The sequence below is a fragment of the Saccopteryx bilineata genome, chromosome X (genome assembly GCF_036850765.1).
Source record: "Saccopteryx bilineata isolate mSacBil1 chromosome X, mSacBil1_pri_phased_curated, whole genome shotgun sequence".
In the NCBI taxonomy this organism is placed as follows: Eukaryota; Metazoa; Chordata; class Mammalia; order Chiroptera; family Emballonuridae; genus Saccopteryx; species Saccopteryx bilineata.
The window spans coordinates 30,078,112-30,101,376 of NC_089502.1; the positions used below are offsets into that span (position 1 = coordinate 30,078,112).

General features: G+C 41.8%; 1 protein-coding gene across 1 annotated transcript; it reads right to left on the reverse strand.

Moving 5' to 3' along the window:
- Positions 1-6,172: 6,172 nt before the first annotated feature.
- PGRMC1 (progesterone receptor membrane component 1) lies at positions 6,173-13,989 on the reverse strand. Its single transcript, XM_066249578.1, has 3 exons — positions 13,570-13,989; positions 10,035-10,190; positions 6,173-7,431 (listed from the first exon to the last, which is right to left on the reverse strand). Exons 1-3 carry the CDS (start codon positions 13,892-13,894, stop codon positions 7,328-7,330), a joined length of 585 nt encoding a protein of 194 aa, XP_066105675.1. The 5' UTR covers positions 13,895-13,989; the 3' UTR covers positions 6,173-7,327.
- Between the last annotated feature and the right edge of the window lie 9,276 nt (positions 13,990-23,265).

Below are 23,265 nucleotides of genomic sequence, written 5' to 3' on the forward strand. Positions count from 1 at the left end.
AGGAAAATTCTACAGATTTCATGCTTACTTCTGCTAATCATTACATTATACATAACAGGAGCACATTGACTGTGGAAGCAACAAACAACAACAATAGTTCTTTATAAATGTTTTGAAGTTCTTTTAGATCAAGAACACCTTTATTCACAATAAACAATTTATGAGAAGAACATTTAAAACCAAATACAGCTATGTAGTTAGCAACAACAAGAGAGCAACATTTAAAAGCTTGAACAAGGTCAAATGAAAAACCTTGTTTCTCTGGCCAAACTATAAAACAGGTCAAAATCTCTGCAGGTGTGTTGGCAAGCTTTGGAAATGCAAACAGTCCAGTTTCTGAAGCTTGATCCAAGAACAGATGTTTCTACAGTTCAACTGCAACTTTGATTTGGCCCCAGTGAAGGACAAAATTAACACTGAGAGGTATTGAGATAGCCTCTTTGGCCCTTTCGCCATCACTTAGCATCATTTAGTTTCATTTTTCTTGAAAGAGGACACCAGCAGATAAGGAACTTTTTACATATTCTTTGATTTGGTCAGAACACCACGTGCAACGAAGTTTTATGAATTTCATCTAGAAACAACTATAGGTAAAAGAAATGAAACAACCGCTAGAACAAAGACTTCTTCATGACATTAGAGGGTTTCATGAGCACCCATCAGAAGGAAATTAATCTTGTTAATATGTTCATAGTACTCAAAGACTTGTCTTTTTAGGAACAAAGTTTTAGAATAAGAATATAAGAGGGGTTCAGTTTGTCCTTTGAGGTTTAAAGGGACAGTGGACACTAGCACAGTTGTTTTTGAAGAACACCGTGTCATACCAGCTTAGAAAAGCAATGAAATTGAAATGATAAAACCAGTGGGACTTGCAAAAGGATATATGAAAAATCCTTAGGCACTAATAATGACACTTGAAAAGAGAAAACACAGCAGTATTCCATTTCAGGTTATGTAATCCTTGCACTCAGGGTTGGGAGACATCAGTTTGTAAAAAGCCACTAAATATCCCCAAAATGACTTTTATTAAATAGTAATAAGTGCCTCCTCAATCCTCAATACTGTCACGGAGTTAGGAAGAGTCAAGGGCAATGCCCATTGTTTTCCAGCTGGGGAAAGTTGTATATGTGCAGGATTTGTAAACTCTTAACATAAACAATTTATCTTTTTAACTATTGGTTTTGAACATCTTGACTATGTTTTTAAATTGAGACATTTTATAGATTTGTAAAGACTTACATCTTAATGCAGTACATGCTCTATTGAAAGTTTGGCTGATTCAGTCTGCCTTATATTGTATTTAGGAGCAGTAGATGACCTTTCTTCCCCAACAAAGCTATACCTGACTTGATAATTGAAGACATCAATGGGGTTAGATTTCTAGCAACAGAAAAAGGTGATTCCAATCCACAGAAGTATTGGAAGGCAACATTTTCATTTCACATGACTCATTTCCAATAGTCCTAACTTGACAGAAAAGTACCAGCTGGTAAAACTAAGGTAGGATGCCAATCAGTGTGGTTGCCCAGAATGTTGAAGCCTAATGTGTGCTCATAACCAGCCTCCTGAGCAACCTGATAACTGAAGGGGCTACAAAATCTTCTAGTTTATCTAAAGTGTGACCATATGTTGTTTCATTGATCTCTTCTAATCACATTTCATAGAGGTATGCAAGTTCATACAGAAGTTCAGAAATGAATGTAACAAAGCAGACTATGTTAACTATTAAGATGATAACCAACAAATGATTTTTTGGCTGTCTTGTCTTCAGCTCCACTTTCAAACCAGCGACTCTGCCATCAAAATTAAGTTTGGCTTGTCAAATCTGGAAAATCACTTACGGGATAAATGCCGTTTTTCTTCTGAAAGGCTAGCATGACTATTAATACTCAAGGTACTATTGTCCAAGTAGCCTTTTCAACTATTAAAGGCTTGTATTTTGTCACACAACTTTCAGCAATTAGATATTATTCTCCTCCAATGAAACCCTGTCTCTTTATTTTTTCATGTTTCATGCCATTAAAACAGAACGTTATGGATTTGTAGTGTGAAGCAGCTATGCTTGTTTTGACAAAAATTTTTAAAAAATGAATTTCTTGTTATTTGATAATTTCTCTTTGTAGAGATTTTAAGTCACGGAAACAATTTACTGTTTGTGAAGACATAAAATAGTAATAGATTGCCTGAAACAGCATGTGCATTTTCTGTTTTTTATATAATAGAATTGGTGCTCACACTTATGTAATATTTCTGTCTTGTTTTGTTTCCTTTGCTGACTAAATATCCTGGAACCTAGAAGAAAGTAAAAATACTGGTTTTATGTTTACTTTCAGCACAACCTTGGATTTTATGTATTGTGGTAACACATTCTAAATTTGAGTAAACCTCTTTTTTTGTGTAGGATCCAAATGAGGAAAAGAATAATTATTCTTCTCAACTGAATGGTTTAGTAAGGAATGAGATAGAACTGAAAATATTGTCATCACTTTCTATTAATTAGCATTGCTTTTCTTTCTGTACTGTTATTTAACTGGGACAAAGATATTTTCTTATGTCTTTTTCCTATGTCTTATTAAGTAAGGGTCTGAACCTTAAAATGATATTTTAAATAGGTGTTCTCATGTTTTTTTTTTCGTTGTATAGGCTGCTGATAGTGTTTTTAAAAAGCTCAGATTTTGTCAATGTGTTTTTGTTCGATTTGTTTAAATTTCTCAGGTAGGAAGCCATGCAAGCTGGCAATTCTGAAAATAAGAACGAAATAAATGTATTTTTATTTGTTGCAAGACAATTTTAAAATGTTACTTTTAAATAAATGTTGATAGCTCCATGATGGGGGGTAGTGGTAAGTTTCTACCTGTAATATGCTGCCTTGCATTAATGTTGTTGATCCTTTTTCTCATTTTTGTTGTTAGAGAAATTATACATATTTAATTTTCAAATAGATTAAAAATAAAATTGCCATAGTAAATAGTCTTGATTCATTTACCAAATTATTGGCTGGAATGTTGAACATCTACAATAACATTTTCTATGAAAATATACATATCTAGGCCCTGGTCAGCTGACTGAGTGGATAGAGCATTGGCCCAGTGTATGGACATCTCGGGTTTGGTTCCAGTCAAAGCACACAGAAGAAGCGACCCTCTGCTTCTCTTCCTCTCCCTCTCCCCCTTCTCTCCCTTTTCCTCACTTGCACCTGGTGGCTTGGTTGGTCTGAGCCTCAGCCTCGGGCTAAAAAATAGCTCAGTTGATTTGAGCATCAGCCCCAGACGGGGTTGCACACAAATGTCTGTTTCACTATCTCCCCTCCTCTCACTTAAAGAAAAAAAAGAAAAGAAAATATACATACCTAGTTTCCATACAATTTTTCCCTTTATGGCGCTAGTTTATGGGAATTGACTTTCAGAGCTCATGAAACCCCAGTTTTATTTTCATTTTGGATAAATTGAAATCATGATATTGGGACTTATAACTCTTCTGCCCTTCAAACAAAGTTTTATCAAGTAGAAATAGACTCTCTGAAGTCTCATCTCATTTCTTCAGCCCTTGGAGGAAGTGTTAAAATTATACAATGTCTCAAAGCAAGTGTAGGTGTGGGATAGAGTCTAGTCAGGGAATCCAGGGGCTCCAGTAATCAGTCTTTGACTATTCATGAGTTAACTATTTTCACATGAAATGTACAGCAAACTGCCTCTATTATTTATATAAGGAAGGCAGACTAACTTGGTATAATCTTAGTACTTGAGAAAGCGTCCTTGTTGGGTTCAAAGCTCTTCTGAAATAGCAAGGGCTGTATGTATGCTTTCTCTGTCTCGGGTTGGATGTTTGGCCCTCTGAGGTAAGGCGAATGTGACATAATGTAGAGAAGTCACAGATTTGGATAGATAGTGAAAACACTTAGAATGCTGCTTAGCACCCAGAGATGCCAGTGCTGAGAACAGTGCCTCTGCAGGAGCTGGATGAAAGCAGGCGGAGAACAGCTCGCCTGACACTTTCTCCACTGGCCCATGGTGGCACCCTCATTATTTTTATTCTCTTAACTGAATTTTTTAAGGTGACATTGGTTAGTAAAATTACATAGGTTTTAGGTGTACCATTCCATAACACATCATCTGTACCCTGCACCGCACATTCACCACCAAGAGCCAAGCTTCCTTTCATCACCAGTTAACCTTCCTGTACCCTCTTCGCCTCCCCCACCCCCTGTACCCTCCCCTATTCACCGCACTGTTGCCTGTGTCTATGAACTTCTTTATCTGTGCTTAATCCCTTCTCCTTTTTCACCCAGTCCCCAACCTCCTTCCCATCTGTCAGCTGTCAGTCTCTTCTCTGAATCTATGAGTCTGTTCCTATTATGTTTCTTGTTCATTAGATTCCACATATAAGTAAAATCATATGGTATTTGGCTTTTGCTATCTGGCTTATTTCACTTAGCATAATAATTTCCAAATCCATCCATGCTGTTGCAAAATGTAAGATTTCCTTCTTTTTTATGGCTTACTAGTGCACCATTGTGTAAATTATACTACCACTTTATCTACTTATCTACTGGTGGACACTTGGGCCTCTTCCAGATCTTGGCAATTGTTAATGCTGCAATGAACATAGAGGTGCATATATTCTTTTGAATGAGTGTTTTGGTTTTCTCTGGATATATTCCCAGAAGAGGAATTGTTAGGTCATAAGGCAGTTCCATCTTTAATTTTTTTTTTGACAGAGAGAAAGAGTGGGGGGGGCAGATTGGGACAGACAGACAGGAAGGGAGACGAGAAGCATCAATTCTTCGTTGCGGCACCATAGTTCATTGATTGCTTTCTCATATGTGCCTTGACCTGGGGGCTCCAGCAGGGCAAGTGACCCCCTGTTCAAGCCAGCGACTCTGGGGTCATGTCCATGATCCCACGCTCAAGCCAGTGACCCTGAGCTCAAGCTGCTCAGCCTATGCTCATGCTGGATGAGCCTGCACTCAAACTGGTGACCTTGCAGATTTGAGCCTGGGTCCTCCACATCCCAATCCGACACTATGCACTGCACCACCACCTGGTCAAGCTCCATTTTAAATTTTTTGAGGTAACTGCATACTGTTTTCCATAGTGGCCGCAGCAATCTGCATTCCCACCAGTAGTGCACAACAGTTCTCTTTTCTCCACATCCACTTGTTTGTGGATTTACTGATGAGCACCATTCTTAAGTGTGAGATGGTATCTTCCTCTCATCTTCTTGTATGGTGCTTTTTATATAGAACGGCTTATGAATATGTGAGCTACATTGTAAAGTTATTAGATCAAAGTCCTGCCTTATAGTAATATTCTTCTAAATGTAATCAATGCTGTGTCAATTTAGTTCTGAATGGAGGGAAATCAGGCTGTTTGGGATTGAAGCTTTAACCAGGTTCTGAATCTATTCCTTTTGGCATCAGACGTTTAACTTTGTAAAAGGAGTAGCCTTACATCTAAATGAGATTTCAGGCTGCAAAGGTGGACTATGTTCTCTCACCCCTTCCCCAAAACATGTGGTATATAATAACACTTAACTTGGCACAAAATGGGCCACTCTTATTATTTGTTGAATGACATCTAGTTGGAGAAAAGGGCCCATTTAAAAATAAAACCAGGTAATAATATGGTTTCATAACATCAAACATGCAAAGCTGTGAACCCTCCTTGGTTCAGGGAGTAGTCTGGCAGAAAACTGCCAACATTAAACATTAAAAGGGCAAAACACTGATATTGAAAGTAATCAGTTGTCTGTTTATACAACTGACCATCTATGCAAATTTGATAACCGTCTTTTGACATGAAGTGGATTAACTTGCCTACTCTAAGGATTCCTGATTACTTTCCTCATCAGATGGTACATTAAAACAAAACTCTGTCCTTAGACCTAAGGTGGAGGTCTGCCATTTAGTTTAGAAAGTTCTGATTTAAAGAGGCAGAACTTGATGAGTCACAAAAAATCAATTCAGTCCACTATTTCTTAACAGGACATCTGGTATTTTGTTTGTTTGTGGTGGGAGGCCTCTATGAAGTTTTGCCTGTTTGTTTCTTTTGAAATGTTAAAAAAAGATCCTCAAAAGTGAAATTCTTCATATTAAGCTAAAGTAAAATAATTTAATCTGGCTTCTTAAATTGTTTTTATTTGTTTTTTTAATAAAACAACCCACCACACTATATTGGGTAAAACCATTTTATTAACTGACCAAAGCACTTCATTTTGTTTTCTGATTTGAGGTAAAACCATTAAACATGGCTCACAAGAAAATACAAGGAAATACTATTCAACTACAATTACAAGAGTTTGAAACCTCACTAGTTCACATAACACTTTTACAAATTCATACAACTGTACATTCTATTTAAGCTAAGTTTATTGTTAACCATAGGACCAATATCAAACACCTAGACACTTGACTACTACTCTTGCAATGGCTCTAGTTTTGCAACAGAAGAGTTAATTGTTATGTTATGAATATACTTTAAAAGCCACTTGGCTAGTGATGTGTACTGTTTCCTCAATATTCAGGGGTGTGTGAACGCTCTTAGGAGAGTGAACACCTGTTCTACATGCCCTTCATGTCAAATGTAAAGTAACTATTGCCCCACTATGAACATGGAGATTGGGAAGATAATCTTACAGTCTTCTTCACGTATTTAGGTTTTTAGGCAAGTCAGCTTTCTTTTGAATGTTCAGATTGTGTCTTAATCCTCACTGTAGAGAACTGCTAGTGAGGGTGTCCAAGTGTCTGAAGAAGGACAGTGGTGTCATCTAGAAACAATTAGTGTTATTTCTTCCAACTAAGCTTAGCTTTAAGATTTCATTTTCTTACTAGACAGTTCTCTTTAATGACTATCAAAGCCTCCAAGACACTGTAGATTTGCTTTAGAGGTGGAAATCATGCAGTTAAATCAACTGAGAAGGAATTTGCTGTCTTTGTGAAGATCACGACTTAAAGTTGATCCTTCGTTCTTAGTGGTTTGAAGGGCTTTGCTATTTTACATTTCTAACTGTTTGGGAGAAATACCCAAGTCTTACCTGTCTTTCAGGAAAAACATTTAAATTCAGCCTGTACTAACTACAGAGAGAAGAAAAACAGTATTAACATCTGTATTACAGCACTGGAGTTCACTTTCTCGATTTATGACACATAAACATCATGCATTTTATGAAGTTAATTTTATCAGTGTCACTAGTGATGTTAATTAAAAAAAATTTACAACAAGTTCAAAACTTTTCTAAATATTGAAATCACACCACATTTTAAAGACAGACTGGAATGTTACAAATGATTCTGCAAAATACAAAAATATATATGCTTCCACTGAATGCTTTAATCATTTTTCCGAGCATTCTCATCCTTTGGTTCTTCATCATCCGAGTACACAGTGGGCTCTTCCCCCTCCTTCAGCAGTTTTCCCACATGATGGTACTTGACTGGAGGTACAGAAGAAAAACAAGTGATCATTCTCATACTTGATAGGAAATCACTACCACATTTCATATATAAGTATTGATTAGAGGCCTACAATCTATTCAGCAATGTGTTTGTTGGGCTTCTTAGGAGACAGAATTATAAAACAGGTAGCAATGTTGGACAATGAGTGTGCAATGACTTGTGTAAGAGTGTCTAAGAGGCTCACTATAAGCTAGTTAGGATATGCTTTAGACAATGTGCAGAAGAATTTGGGTAGAGATTTCCAGAAAATGGAAGTACTACATACAAAACCATGCAGGTGAGACTGAACATATCTGGGAAGCAATGAAGAGACCAAGTTGGCAAGAATAAAGCAGGAGTAAGGTTGCCTAAGCAGTGTGGAGCAATATGAAGGATGTGGAAAGCTAGCCTGAGGAGTTTGGACTTACCCTATAGGTAGCAAAGGGCACTGAAGGTTTATGACAAAGGTATGACAGGGTAAAACAGTGGTTTGGCGACAGTGGTATCACTAGGGTGTTGAGGGTAGATTACAGTAAGGAGAAACCAGGAACAGGGTGACCAGGAGGCCAGCAGCACAAAGGAACAAGAGCCAGGATTGGGGGGGGTAAGGGAGTGGAAAGGGGAGAAGATGAGGTAATTTAAACAATTGGAAACACAAGTTAATAAAGTGAAAACTGGAGATTCTGTGAACCAATATGGGGAGCCTGGAGAGGAACGTGGACAGATTTATTACAAGGACTGGAGAAGTTAGTCTTGGCAAGAAGCAGGTCCTTGGAAACCTCTGAGAAAGTCCAATCAAATTACAGGGATAGAAAGAATATTGAAGGGAGTAAGAAGTTAGGAAATGAAGCAGTTGTTAGGAACAACCACTTATTAGACAATTGTTTGACAGTGGAGGGAATAAATGATAATGTCTTCTCCCTCCACTAGATGGGAGAAGATAACAGATGAAATTTTCCCCCAACATGAGGGAAAAGCTATACATTGTTAAAGGAAATGGTAAAGGGAGCAGAGCACTGCAGATGTTGGAGAAAACACATTTAAGAGGATAAACCTAAATGCAAGACTTGGGAAGAGATGGAGTCAGCAAATCACCACCATAATGGCTACATTTCTGTGGCCAAGCTAATGCATGGGTAATCATATCAGTGTCAGAGGCCAAGAGGACAGCGCCTCCTCTTTCTGAATATGGGTAGGAATTGAAGGAGCAGCCAACCTGTTTAACCAGGTAATCAGAGATGCTTTTGTGTGAAATAATCACCAAGAACAACTGGAACTTCCGCATCTAGACATATTATAAGGCCCCTAGGGAGCTTAGGACCTTGCAAGGCAAATAAAAACCTGGTGGCACTTGAGAAACCTGCTTTAAGGGGAATTCACAGCAGCCCTGAACGTAGCTGAATCTTCACAACAGTATTTGGGACTAGCCTTAGTTCAAGGGGGAGGATCCCACACTTTTCACCCCACTGATGAAGGCAAGCCCTAGAAAACAGAGCTTTGTTAAGTTATAAATTACAGCACATTGGTTTTATATAGAAGAATCTATTGTTACAAAGGCATCTTGAGGATGCAAAAAATGAGGGACTATGTCAGATAGCTCAATTATGTTTTCTAAGTAAAAATACTTGCTATACTATGAAAGCTATACTATGAAAGCTATACTCAGTCTGCTGGGATCTAAACTCTAAAGGCAGAGCCCTACCTGACTAATTATTAACATAAGACTCTTTCTGAACTCAGCATTAGTTTCAAAGAAAATGGTTGGATTTAGCTAAAAAAAAAAAAAATCCAGTAATATTTAACTGATTATAGGAAACAGCAAATAGAAAACTACATTTTAAATGAAAAAAAAAAAAAGCTTCCTTAAGGAAATGATCATGATCTTTATATATACTGTTTCAAAGCTGGGAAATATTATTATTCAAACTCCTAGCAATGAAATATTGCTGAAGGGATCATTAAACTCATAGGCTTGACAGAAGCCAATTCCTCAGTGCTCAAAATCTGAACTGAACCTCCAACCTTACTTCTCCCCAGAGATCTCAGCCCATAGCAGAGGAAACAAGTATCTGTCTCTCTCTCTCTCTTTTTTTCTTTTTAAAAATGCAGATACTATTGTTGCTGGGCACATTATAAGCATCATTTGTAGATGAGGCCTATAGTTAGGCTCGATTAGATTCAAAGAGAAGCTGTTTGGTAGAATACAAGTCTCCCATTCTTCAACAGAAATGTGGGCTGCTGCTTTTAAACAGCAAGCTCTAGAAATGAGGGCTTATGAAAACCCCTTTCTGTAGCCAAGATGGCCGCTCTCCTTTCCCCTCACAACAACCACTAAATCCTAGTGTGGAATCTATGCAAACCTCTCAAAAACTAAAACTACAGACCCGAGTTTCCAGAGAACTTGCTAAAAATTGGTATGCAATCATGGCAAGTGACTCAGCATTGCTGCAATTACTTTAAGCCATGAATTCTATCTGTCCAAGATTCAGGAGCCTATCAAAATGCTCCCACGTTTCAGGCTGTTTAGTAATAACTATTGGGCTGCTGTGATTCCCATTACTGGTCGAAATTTGATCCAGGCACAATTAAAAAAAATGCTTACAAGTGAACTGAGAGTCCCAGTCACTCAGGGTCTCCTGCTGGGCAGGAGTGAGGTCAGAAAGGTCATCATACTCATCCTTCAGAGCTTCCTTATCCAGGCAAAATGTGGCGAGGCCCCTGGATGCATCTCTTCCAGCAAAGACCCCGTACGGCCCCTCTTTAAAAACAAAACAAAAAACAAAAGCAAAGACCAATTCTTTATTAGACAGTCAATTTCTCTGTGGTTCATACACAGAAAATGGCTTCCTTACCCATCAACTCAGAAAGCCCCGTTTTAGAATATCTAATTCCATTTGGAAACCATATATGATGTGGATAACTTTGATCATTCTGTAGTGGATACTGAAAAGCTTGTTGTTATTAAAATTTTAAATAACTAAAACAATCAAAATGTTATATGTTGTCATCCATTTCCTGTGATTTTCAAATAGCTAATAAAAAAAGCCATAAATGATTATCTCCCGGGGGAGGGGAGGGCTGGTAGGGACTGATCCAAGATAATACTGAGTACATGGGTCAGAATTCAGCTTTAGGAGATTCAACCCAGAGCCTGGCTCTGTTCTAGGCACCTGGGCTACACCTGTGAATGTTATGATTTCTTAATATAATAAACACTAAGTTTTTAGGAAATGAGAACATTTCCTTATAAAAATGGCAACAGTATCTTCTAGAGATCTTTAGTTGTGAGGCTGTATTAAATATGTGGCATCAGCAGGAGAAATTCTTTTAGGTTCAGAAAGCTATCCATATGTTACATAATCTTTATTGTCAATAAAGAGATACAGAGGTCAGCGCTGTCACTCTGTTTCTGGTGGGCTTGAGGAGAAGACTGAAAATCCTAAAACTTTCATGGAAAATAAGAGGCTGAACCAATACCCCTCAATTCTATAAAACATTAGAATGCTATTATATATAATACTACGCTGAATTTTATCTAAGAGAATTTTATCTAAGTGAATCATTCTGCAGGCACTTAAAGTGGATGTTTAGAATTGTTTAAATGTTGCAAAAATAAATGAAAAGAATCCAGTGTACTTTAAACAATGTTTCCCCAGAGATTAATAGAGTAGCAGCCCTGACATTCAAAAGTGTGTAGATAACCACCGTTCCAAGTGTAAGAATGAGCCAAGTTTAATATGGCCTGAAGCTGAAACTGCAATCTACCATGACATTTTTTTTTTACAAATTAGATAAAATCTATGATGAACTTTTACATGCAAATTAAGACAAAAAAATAGTTCTTTTTAATCATCATTATATGCTACCATTTCCACCAGAGAAGGTTAAAAAAAAAACCTTCAGAACTTCAAATGGAAATGGTAGCACCTAGTACTTAAAAAGAGACCAATTGTATTGACTCTAACTTAACCATTTCAGAAATTATGGTCACAGAATACTCAGTCTGAGGAGAACATTATAAAACCTTGGAGAATATGTATTGTTCACCAGACTGTATATTCACTAGAACGTAAGTTCCATGTGCAGAGATTTGTGGGGTGTTTTGTTGTTGTTGTTTATTGCCACAATCCCAGCACCAACAAAAGTGCCTTGCATAGAACAGGCACTAAAATGATTAATTCTTAGAAATCCTTTCCATACAATGTCAAATATTCATGGGTTCACAGGATGATAGTGCAGGGTAGAGATTGAGAAATCTCCTAAGGGCCAGCCATCCTTTTCATTTTAAAAAGGGACAACTAAGGCCCAGAGACAACAGTGCTTGGCATGGCGTCACACAGCTGGTCAATGATCCAACCTCGGCTTGAACCCTGGTTGCCTGACTTCAGTTTTGTGCTTTTTGCACAGGCCTGCATTGCTCTCAATGACTTTGCAAACTGAAACCATGGGACGATGCCCCACATGAACGTGATTTGACTACTTTATGGTGTAGCTCAGTAATTAACAGGTATTTACATGATTATATTTATTGATAATGCCTCTAGGTGTGTCACTATAAGTGACAAATAATATAGGTGTGGTTTTCTAATTATTTTGACAGTTACATGTCTGCAGAAATTACGTCTTCTAAAATGATCCACAGGAAAAACTGGCAAGTGGGAGAGTGCCTTAGGAATTTTAACACATCTGATTTTGATTAGCTGGGCTGAGAGAGTGGAAGTGGGGATGGACAGACTGCTGCCTTCTATAGCCTTTCCTCTCTCAGAGCAGCAGGGCAGAGCAGGGTCAGTGTGTACATACTGGCTGAGCTCCCTGGTTTTAGAGGAATCCATATTGGAGGAGCTAAAATCTCTTCCTCCTCCACTGCAAAGGTGTACTCAATAAAGCAGGACTCTCCAAAACGGGCTGCATCTTGAACTGGCCTGGAGAAACGTGTTAAAATGCAGGTTCCTGGAGACCTTCCCCAGACTCTTCCGTTGCTATGGTGATCAGGCCAGAAATCTATTTATTTTCCTCAAATGCATCAGGTGATACTGATCCAACCAGGTTTGAAAAGGCTCATCTCTGAGACCCCTTCGAGCCTGCCCCTTCCAACAGCTCAGCCATCCCCCACCCCTCATTTCCCTTCTGGTTGGGTTTTCCTGAATCCCACACCCTGCAGCTCTCATAGCCCTATCCCCTTTGTTTCTCAGGATCCTCCCACTTCTCCCTCCCTCCATTTTTAATTTTTTTGGCTTCTAGTCCTTTCTCTCCTGCTATAGACTAAAATATTGTATCACCTTCTCATTTTGCTACATTCCCATTGTCTGCCACATCCAACCTTTATTCCTCCCTCAGCCAGCTCCCTTCGCCCCACGGTTCCTCCCTTGTTCACCTTCCAGCTTTCCCCATCCTCCACACGTAGCGCGCGCACACACACACACCACACATGCCACACACATACCTGACACATGCCATATCCAAGCGTCTGCGCGCGCGCGCACACACACACGACACACACTCGCCTGACGAGCCACATACACTGACTGCGCACACACTGCACACTCACATCACTCACCCCCACTCATGATGCTTCTACCTGCTGCTAATCCCCTCTCCCTTTCCTTCTCCCACACCCTCACATTCCACAATGGCTACTGCTGGAGTCAACGGCCTTCGCGTCCTCCGAGGCTGGACCTCCCTCCTCCAGCACCACCCCCATGCCTCCCTGGAGGGTGTCCTGAGACACCACCACCTCCTCCTTCCAGTAATTCCCAAACCCGATATCTTCCCAACGCCCCTAACACTGCGTTCTGCTGTGTTCCCCACACTCCCTTTCCAGCTTCGCGATCTCAGCCACCCCCCCACCCCCCGTTTAAGCGCTTCAGTCTCTCCGCACACCCCCACCTCCCTGACGGAGGAGCGGAGCGGGGACTCTGAGCCCCCCCCCCCGCCCGCAGACCTACAGCGCCCCTAGCCCCCCGCCCGCCCGGGAAGCTGCCCTGCCACCACCGCCCAGCTCTCGTCTGCCCGCCCTCACTGGCTCGGTCGCCATTCCTCCCACCGGGGGCGCCCCACTCCCCTTCACCCCTCCCGGATTCGTTCCCGTGCTGGGGCCCCTTCTTTTGTTTCCGTGCCCCCGGGGCCGGCCTCCGTACCCGGCCCGTAGAACTTGCGGCCTTTGGTCACGTCGAACACCTTGCCGTTGATGGCCATGAGTATGCGCGGGTCCTGGACGCCGTCAAAGCGCCGCAGCTCGGCAGGGGTGAAGTCGCGCCGCTTAAGGCGGGGCAGCTGGGGAGGCTCGTCGTCGTCGCTGTCGGTGCTGGCCGCAGGCTGGTCCCCGCGCACGATCTTGTAGAGCAGGAAGATGCAGAGGCCGAGCAGCAGCAGGTTGAGAGGCGACGTGAAAATCTCGTTCAGCAGCCCGCCCTCCAGCTCGCTAGGGTCGGCGCCGGTCGCCACCACCTCCTCGGCAGCCATGATCGCTGGAGCAAAGGTTGGGCTGGACTCAGCAAGGCTCCGGAACTTGCTGCTTTCCCCTCCCTCTCCGCAAGCAAGTGCCGCGCGGGGCTGGGCGAACAAGGACTAGGCAGGGGAGGAGGAGGAGCCAGGAGGGGCGGAGGCGGGGCCGAAGTGGGAGGAGTCTGCCAGCCCTGTGTCTCCCCAAGCAGTGGATGCGCGCTGCCAGGCTGAGTCCGGCCCTGCTCAGCTTAGGCCCCCCACCTTCCTGTGGATCATGGCTCCCCTCCCCCAGTCGGATCCAGCCTCCCGGGCCACTGAAAGAGCTGAGCCCACCCCTCAGTTCCACCTGCGAGGCCCCGGCCCCTCCTGACGCCTTCCTCACGCCATCCTCTGGTTCACCGCCACCCAACGCGCAGTCCTCCCCGTGTGCCCCGCTAGCTCCTGACACACCGACCCCCTCGGAGAGGCTTGCCTTTCTGCTGGGCTCTGTCCGAGTTCTCCTCCGCCACCTGATGCGCGCCAAACACCGACTCCATTTCTCTTACTTCAGACTCTACCCCTTCTTCCATTCCATTCCAAAGCCTCATCTATCCCCGGCCATCTCCCAGGACCGCGAGACCCTTGTAGGAGACAGGAAACTCCTCGAGCTTCTTTTTCTACCTTAAAGACCCGGCCTACTCATTTCATAGCGGGAACCCCCGTTTGCTTTCTTTGCCGACCTTTCACGAATCCTCCCCTCAGATGCTGTTGGGCGAACACCCCGCTAATGTCAATGCACAGGCCCCATTCTAATAGCTCTCCCAGTATTTGGGGAAACAGATCGGCGCCTCTGATTTAGTCTGGGTTCATTCTCAGAAAACTAAATCCTTTAACAATCACCAATTTGTTCAGTCCCAACGCACCAGCAAGCAACGTTCTGTTGCTGCTCTTTATTTTTGGCGGGGGGAGGGGGCTTAGAATAATGAGCAAAGTTTCTTTGTTTGGCAGCGTTCTTCTATTTGAAGTCTGTCGAGCTACCCTGGGCAGTTACAATAACCCAGTGCTGAAGCCCAGACGAAAGCAAGTTTGGAATGATCCTAGGTTTGGTTCCTTCTTTTTCTAGGTATTTCATCTGGCCTTTGATGTGCTAACCCGCTGCACAGGAGCAGGCCTTACAGGAGGCTGTCCATGCCCTATAAGACTAGAGTCTTCATCTGGCCTCCTTTATTATGGCAGGGGGAGGGGAATGGAAGAAAGTGTTGGGGAGTAGAAATAATTAAAACCAAGCCATGCCCACATCTGCATCCCAGAGCTGTACTTTTCCATTAGGAGTTCTGTTCGTTTGCTTATAATTTAATCCCCCCCCCCAACACACAAGAGATTTGAGAGAATTGGCCTCATACCTCAGAATTCTAAAAATTTCTGGCACAAACTTCTATTCCTGCCTCCCACCCCATCTTTTTTTTTTTATCCTTTACTCATTCTTTATTTATGATTTTAATTTGTGTTTACATAGATTCAAGTGTCAAACCGAATATATCTCCCTCCACCCCTTATTCCCCCTCCCCCCAACGCCCTCCCCCTTCCCTCCAGGATTTGCTGTCCTGTGCTCTAATAATGCTGTGTTATGTATATATAATTTCATTAATCCCTTTCCCTTCTCTAATCCCATCTTCTCACCTTCTTAAATCATTTAAAAGTGCATGTGAGCTGAACCATCTCTAAATCAGTCCATGCGTGTTTTTTTTTTTTTTTCCACGGGTCTAAATTTAGAATTAGCTGAAATGGCCCTCTCAGATCTTTTGTCAAACCTATTCAATTTAATCAAAAGGAAACAGGCTCAAAGTTCCCTGTGCTTAGAATCTAATTACCTTTTTTTAATTTTATTTTTTTTAATTACCTTAAAAAATAACTGTATGGTCAGCACTGTTTTACAAACCAAAAAACTTGTGAAAAATATTTTCATTTCAATCAATATCACATAAAAATGTCAATATATTATAAGAGTTCATTTTGATTAGTAAGTAAATCCAGAAGATTCTAGTCAGTAAGTGGGCAAAAATGTGGCCCGGCTGGTTGGCTCAGTGGTAGAGCGTCGGCCTGGTGTGTGGAAGTCCCAGGTTTGATTCCTGGTCAGGGCACACAGGAGAAGTGACCATCTGCTTCTCCACCCCTCTCCTTCCCCTTCCCCTTCCCTTTCTCTCTCTTTTTCTTTCTCTCTCTCTCTTCTCCTCCTGCAGCCATGACTTGAATGGTTCAGGCAAGTTGGCCCTGGCACTGATGATGGCTCCATGGCCTTGCCTAAGGTGCTAAAATAGCTTGGTTGCCAAAGCAATGGAGCAATAGCTGCAGATGGGCAGCGCATCACCCCATAGGAGGGTTGCTGGGTGGATCCCAGTTGGAGTGCATACAGGAGTTTGTCTGCCTCCCTGCTTCTCAATAAAAAAGAAAGAAAAAAAAATAAGTGGGCAAAAATAGAATAGGTTTCCCAGAGGAGGAGATATCAATGGTGAATAAGCATATGAGAAATATTCAGTCTTACTAACAATGAAAAATAAAGACACCACTGTCACCACTTTCCCACAGGTGAAAGGAAAAAAAGATGATATCAGTGGTGGGATTTAAATAATTAATAACTGGTTCTCTGCCCTAATGACCATTTTAAGTATATTAAAAAATATACCAAAAAGTACTATATTTCCCCATATATAAGACACACCTTAATTTTGGGGCCCAAAATATGAAAAAAAAAAAGTTCCATAAAGTTATTGAACTCGTTTTATTCTTCATAAAATTCATACAACTCCTCATCACTGTCAATACTCCCCCATCCATTAGCTTGTCCTCATCTGTGTCTGATGATAAATCACATTCTTCATATATTGCCTCATCCTCAGTTCCATCTATGGTGTTTGAAATGTCACAATTCTTAAATGACTTGACAATAATCTCAATCTTGATATTATTCCAGGATCTTTTCACCCAGGTACAAACTTCTCTTGTAGTTGGTTTCTTCACTCTTCCTGCAGGTGTCAAATTGTCCCCAGAAAACTTCATCCATTGGTTCCATTCATCTCTCATGGAGGCTTTGAAGGGTTTGTTAATTCTGACATCAAGTAATTGGAGCTGGTATGTAAAGCTTCCAGGTGTGATGGCAAGTTTTGTGTTTCTTTTGTTTGTTTTTTGTTCGTTTGTTTTTTGCTCTGCAGCAATCTTCTTTGTGTGTTTTGTTATGTGTGCCCTGAACTGATCAAGCACTAATTGGGCAGGTTTGTGTAAGAGCCCACCTGATCTCATTCTCCAAACTTTCTCAAACCAGATCTTCATCCCATCCTGATCCACCCAACCGTCGTCATAAATGTGGACAAACACTCCTGGAAGAATGTCTTCTTTTGGCATTGTTTTGCATTTGACAATCAGCATAGGAGGCAGCTTGCTAGCTAGCACAACAATCTAGAACAACTGTATAATGGCTCTTTTCATGTCCACTTGTCTTCACAGCTACAGTATTCACCCCTTCTTATCAACATTTCTGTTTCTTGGGACATCAAATTGAAGGGAGACTTTGTCCATGTTTGCAGTCTGTCCCAACTCAAACTAATGTGTCTTCTGACATTGAATGACAAAGCGATGAAATTAAAAGACCTTCTGCTCATAGCTTTCAGGCATCTTTTGGGCAAGTCTGGTGTGTGTACTCATGCTTAGTCCATTTCGTTTTGTGAACCTGAAGCACCAATTGTGTCCTCCTTTGAATTCAGTAACTTCTTTTTTATCAATTCCTCTTGCCTCATGCTAAACCATCTTTGTGGACACAGGAATTCCAACTGCCCTTTGCTCTTCAATCCATATCTTCAATTCTCTCTCTATATCAGGCCATTTTGCTGACTTGCGTCTCATGGCCTTCTTCTGCCGTGGCGTTTTCAGTAGGGTTTCTTCTTCCTGTAGCCAGTCTCGGATTGACTTCTGAGTTGAAGGAGGACCAAACTTACATTCAGCAGCATGATTTCCATTCACTTTTGCAAACTGGATCACTTTTAATTTGAATTCAGCACTGTACAAAAATCTTTCCTGAGCCATTTCTGGGCAGAACGTGGCAAAATGTAACCTACAGTAATATAACGGTAACAAGTGTGAAACAATGAGCGCAAAAACAAGCGTGAAAAAGCTGGAAATGCAAGTAAAAAAAAAAAAAACTACAACTACTTTATAAGATGCACCCAGTTTTTAGAACCCAAATTTTTTCCCAAAAAGCTGCATCTTATACATGGGAAAATATGGTACTTTATTATTTTATGCATTTAATACTTAAGAACAATAAAAGAGGTACACAAAACTAGATTATGTTATAAGAAAGAGTACCTGACAAAAAAAATAAAACTGTGATTTAAGATATTTCAGCCTGACCAGGCAGTGGCGCAGTACATACAGCATTGGACTGGGATGCAGAGGACCCAGGTTCAAATCCCCGAAATCACCAACTGGAGGGCAGGCTCACCAGCTTGAGCATGGGGTTGCTGGCTTAAGTGTGAGATTATAGACATGACCCTATGGTCATTGGCTTGAGCCCAAGGTCACTGGCTTGCACAAGGGTTACTCTGTCTGCTGTAGGCCCCCAGTCAAGGCACATATGAGAAAGCAATCAATGAACAACTAAGGTGCTGCAGTGAAAAATTGATGCTTCTCATGTCTCTCCTTCCTGCTTGTCTGTCCCTATATGTCCCTCCCTCTGCATCTCTCTCTCTGTCCCTATCTCTCTTGCTTAAAAAAAATATTCCAGGCCCTGGCCGGTTGGCTCAGTGGTAGAGCATCGGCCTGGCGTGCGGGGGACCCGGGTTCGATTCCCAGCCAGGGCACACAGGAGAGGTGCCCATTTGCTTCTCCACCCCCCCTCCTTCCCCTCCCGCAGCCAAGGCTCCATTGGAGCAAAGATGGCTCGGGCGCTGGGGATGGCTCCTTGGCCTCTGCCCCAGGTGCTAGAGTGGCTCTGGTCGCGACAGAGCAACGCCCCGGAGGGGCAGAGCATCGCCCCCTAGTGGGCAGAGCATCGCCCCTGGTGGGCGTGCCGGGTGGATCCCAGTCGGGCGCATGCGGGAGTCTGTCTGACTGTCTCTCCCCGTTTCCAGCTTCAGAAAAATACAAAAAAAAATATTCCAGTGACAGCTTGTCACCTCCTGATTATTTGGCTCTTTTTCTCTTTATATTCTATGTTTGTTTAAGGAAGTAGCAAACGTGAAGGAATGACAATGTAGCATTTCATCAAAGGCATAATGAGTTTTATGAAATAAATAATTAAATATTACAAGCATAGTCCCATCCATTTTTTTTTTACCTGTGGATGGAATGAACATTACTACTGGTGCTTAGAATACATTATTGCGCAGATGAATGTTTAAAAAGAATAAGGGATGTAAATTTGTGATTTCCACAGACAGAACCCTGATTACAAGTGCCATTTTAAGAACCGGTTCACCAAACTGAACCGAAATTTAGGAATTTGTTCTCCCAAACTGATGCAAACCAGCTGAATGCCACCACGGGATGGTATATAACATTGGTAAGAGAGTGGTAAGACTATTGTCACACTGTTGAGAGGAAAAAAAATTGGCATAACCTCTTGTTATCCACAAAAATATTTTCCAGCCCTGGCCAGATAGTTCCATTGGTTAGACAGTCCTCCTGAAACATGAAGGTTACAAGTTCAATCCCTGGCAAGGGTACATACAGAATGATATTTTTGTCTTTCTTCCTCTCTCTAAATCAATAAATAAATTTAAAATATTTTCTATCCATTAATCCCCTTTCTAGAAATCCCTTTGATCTGGTAATTCCAGATCTAGGAATCCATTCCAAAGAAATATTCAGAAATGCAAACCAAGATTTCATTACTAAGATGTTCAACAGATAATCATTTCTAATGTGGAAAAACTGGAAAGAACCTTAATGTTCAACTGTAAGAAATAAATAATTAATTGTCTTGAATTGTGACAAAACTGAAAAATGATGTATGATATAGCTATCCAAATACTGTCATGACATGGGAGAATACTTCACTTTTACTTTTTTTTTGTGGCAGAGACAGAGAGAGTCAGAGAGATGGACAGATAGGGCCAGACAGACAGGAAGGGAGAAAGATGAGAAGCATCAATTCTTCATTGTGGCTCCTTAGTTGTTCACTGATTGCTTTCTCATATGTGCCTTGGCTGTGGGGCTACAGCAGACTGAGTGACCCCTTGCTCACGCCAGCGACCTTGGGTTCAAGCTGGTGAGCTTTGCTCAAATCAGATGATCCCGTGCTCAAGCTGGTGACCTCGAGGTCTCAAACCTGGGTCCTCATCATTCCAGTCCGATGCTCTATCCACTGCGCCACCGTCTGGTCAGGACTTCTCTTTTACTCTTTTTTTTTTTTTTTTCATTTTTCCGAAGCTGGAAATGGGGAGGCAGTCAGACAGACTCCCGCATGCGCCCGACTGGGATCCACCCGGCATGCCCACCAGGGGGCGATGCTCTGCCCCTCTGGGGCGTGGCTCTGTTGCGTCCAGAGCCGTTCTAGAGCCTGAGGCAGAGGCCACAGAGCCATCCCCAGCACCCGGGCCATCTTTGCTCCAATGGAGCCTTGGCTGCGGGAGGGGAAGAGAGAGACAGAGAGGAAAGAGAGGGGGAGGGGTGGAGAAGCAGATGGGTGCTTCTCCTGTGTGCCCTGACTGGGAATTGAACCCGGGACTCCTGCACGCCAGGCCGACGCTCTACCGCTGAGCCAACTGGCCAGGGCCCTTCTCTTTTACTCTTAAGAGAGCAAAACAGGATACACAAAACTATGTACAGCCTGACCAGGCAGTGGCGCAGTGGATAGAGCGTTGGACTGGGATGCAGAGGACCCAGGTTCGAGACCCAGAGGTTGCCAGCTTGAGTGCGGGCTCATCTCCTTTGAGGAAAAGCCCACCAGCGTGAACCCAAGGTCGCTGGCTCCACCAAGGGGTTACTCGGTCTGCTGAAGGCCCGCGGTCAAGGCACATATGAGAAAGCAATCAATGAACAACTAAGGTGTTGCAATGAGCAATGAAAAACTAATGATTGATGCTTCTCATCTCTCTCTGTTCCTGTCTGTCTGTCCCTGTCTATCCCTCTTTCTGACTTACTCTCTGTCTCTGTAAATAAATAAATAAATAAAAAAACAAAACAAAACTATGTACAGCGTAAACTCAACTATGTAAAAAAAAATGCATAAAAGCAAGCCCAAAAGGAAACATGCTAAAATGTTAACTGTTGTGATTATTAGTTTCTTCTTTATACTTTTCCACATTTTCCACAGTGGGCATATGTCACTTTTAACCTCAGGGGAGAAATAGTTTATTATTTCTTTTCTGAAAAGATGTAGAACGGTAATACATGTTCCCTATAACACACTTTAAAAAAGCATGTGTTTTAAGTAAAAAATGAAGCTCATCTCCCTCTCACATTCCTCAAACAATTTTTATATTTATTTATTTATTTATTTATTTATTTATTTATTTTCCTGAAGTTGGAAACAGGGAGGCAGACAGACTCTTGCATGCGCCCGACCGGGATCCACCCGGGACGCCCACCAGGGGGCAATGCTGTGCCCATCTGGGGCGTGGCTCTGTTGCGTCCAGAGCCGTTCTAGAGCCTGAGGCAGAGGCCACAGAGCCATCCCCAGCACCCGGGCCATCTTTGCTCTAATGGAGCCTTGGCTGCGGGAGGGGAAGAGAGAGACAGAGAAGAAAGAGAGGGGGAGGGGTGGAGAAGCAGATGGAAGCTTCTCCTGTGTGCCCTGGCTGGGAATCGAACCCGGGACTCCTGCACGCCAGGCCGACGCTCTACCACTGAGCCAACCGGCCAGGGCCTCTCAAACAATTTTTAATCAGGCTCATACATTAGCTGTTTCATTTATATTCCTGCAGACATATGAAACACACACACATAGATTGTTTTACCAAATTGGAAAATTATTAACAAAATAAATTATTCATTCATTTTTATTCTAACAGATAGAGATATAAAGTAAAACATAAGAACAAGACATTAGCTTCCACCCAGATGACCCCTGTAGGAATTCTTTTAAAGTCATATTCATTTAAGGTAATAAAATTCAAATTCTAGAAGACACAAAAGATAAATTAAAGACCTTCTTCCCACCTTTGATCCTCTCTTCTCAAATGTAAGCCCTAGTAATAGTGGGAGATATGTCAGAGAAAGACAAATACTGTATGTTATCTCTTATATGTGGAATCTAAAAAAAAACAGAAGGAAAGAAGGAAGGAAGGAAGGGAGGGAGGAAGGAAGGGAAAGAAAGAAAGAAAGAAAGAAAGAAAGAAAGAAAGAAAGAAAGAAAGAAAGAAAGAAAGAAAGAAAGAAAGAAAGAGAAAGGAAGAGAGGGAGGGAAGGAGGGTGGGAGGAAGGAAGGAAGGAAGGAAGGAAGGAAGGAAGGAAGGAAGGAAGGAAGGAAGGAAGGAAGGAAGGGAGAGAGAAAGAAAGAATTAAAATGAACTCAGAAGACCAGAGAGCGGGGGAAGTGGTGGCTACCAGGGGCTAGAGGTGTGTGGACAGATGTCGTTTAAGGCTACAAACTTGCAACTAGTAGATAAGTAAGTCCTGGAGCTCTAATACACGGTACAGTGAATATAGACAACAAAACTGTGTCATACACATTAAAGTTGCTAAGACATTAGATCTGAATTGTTCCTACCAGTAGAAGAAGTGATAATTATGTGACACAGACAGAGGTGTTAGGTGACTCTACAATGGAAGCCATGCTGCAGTATTAATTTACCAAATCAATATGTTGTACACCTTAAACTTACACAATGCTATATGCCATTTAAAAATTATATCTCAATTTTTTAAAAGCAGGGGAAATCTTTTCATGGCAGGCCGGGGGGGGATTTATAATTGTTATTTATTGCAGCACAAAGTCCATTCTGCTAGTGTCTGTTGTTTCTTGGAGGGGTAAGGGTACAGGAAGTTTCGCTTCACACAGAAGTTAAAACAGGGGTCGGGAACCTATGGCTCGCAAGCCAGATGTGGCTCTTTTGATGGCTGCATCTGGCTCACAGACAAATCTCTAACAAAAAAATAATAATGTTAAAAACATAGAACATTCTCATGTATTACAATCCATTCATTTCCTACTGCTCATGTTCATGGTTGCAGGTGGCTGGAGCCAATCACAGCTGTCCTCCGGGACAACACCAAATTTTTATTGGATAATGCATAATGTACATGGGTCGTTGTATGGCTCTCACGGAATTACATTTTAAAATATGTGGTGTTCATGGCTCTCTCAGCCAAAAAGTTTCCCGACCCCTGGGTTAGAATGTGTATGCAGTTTAAAATCTCAAGAAGTGATGCAACTTGAAAATATAAATACTTTCAAACTAGATTTGATGTTCCAA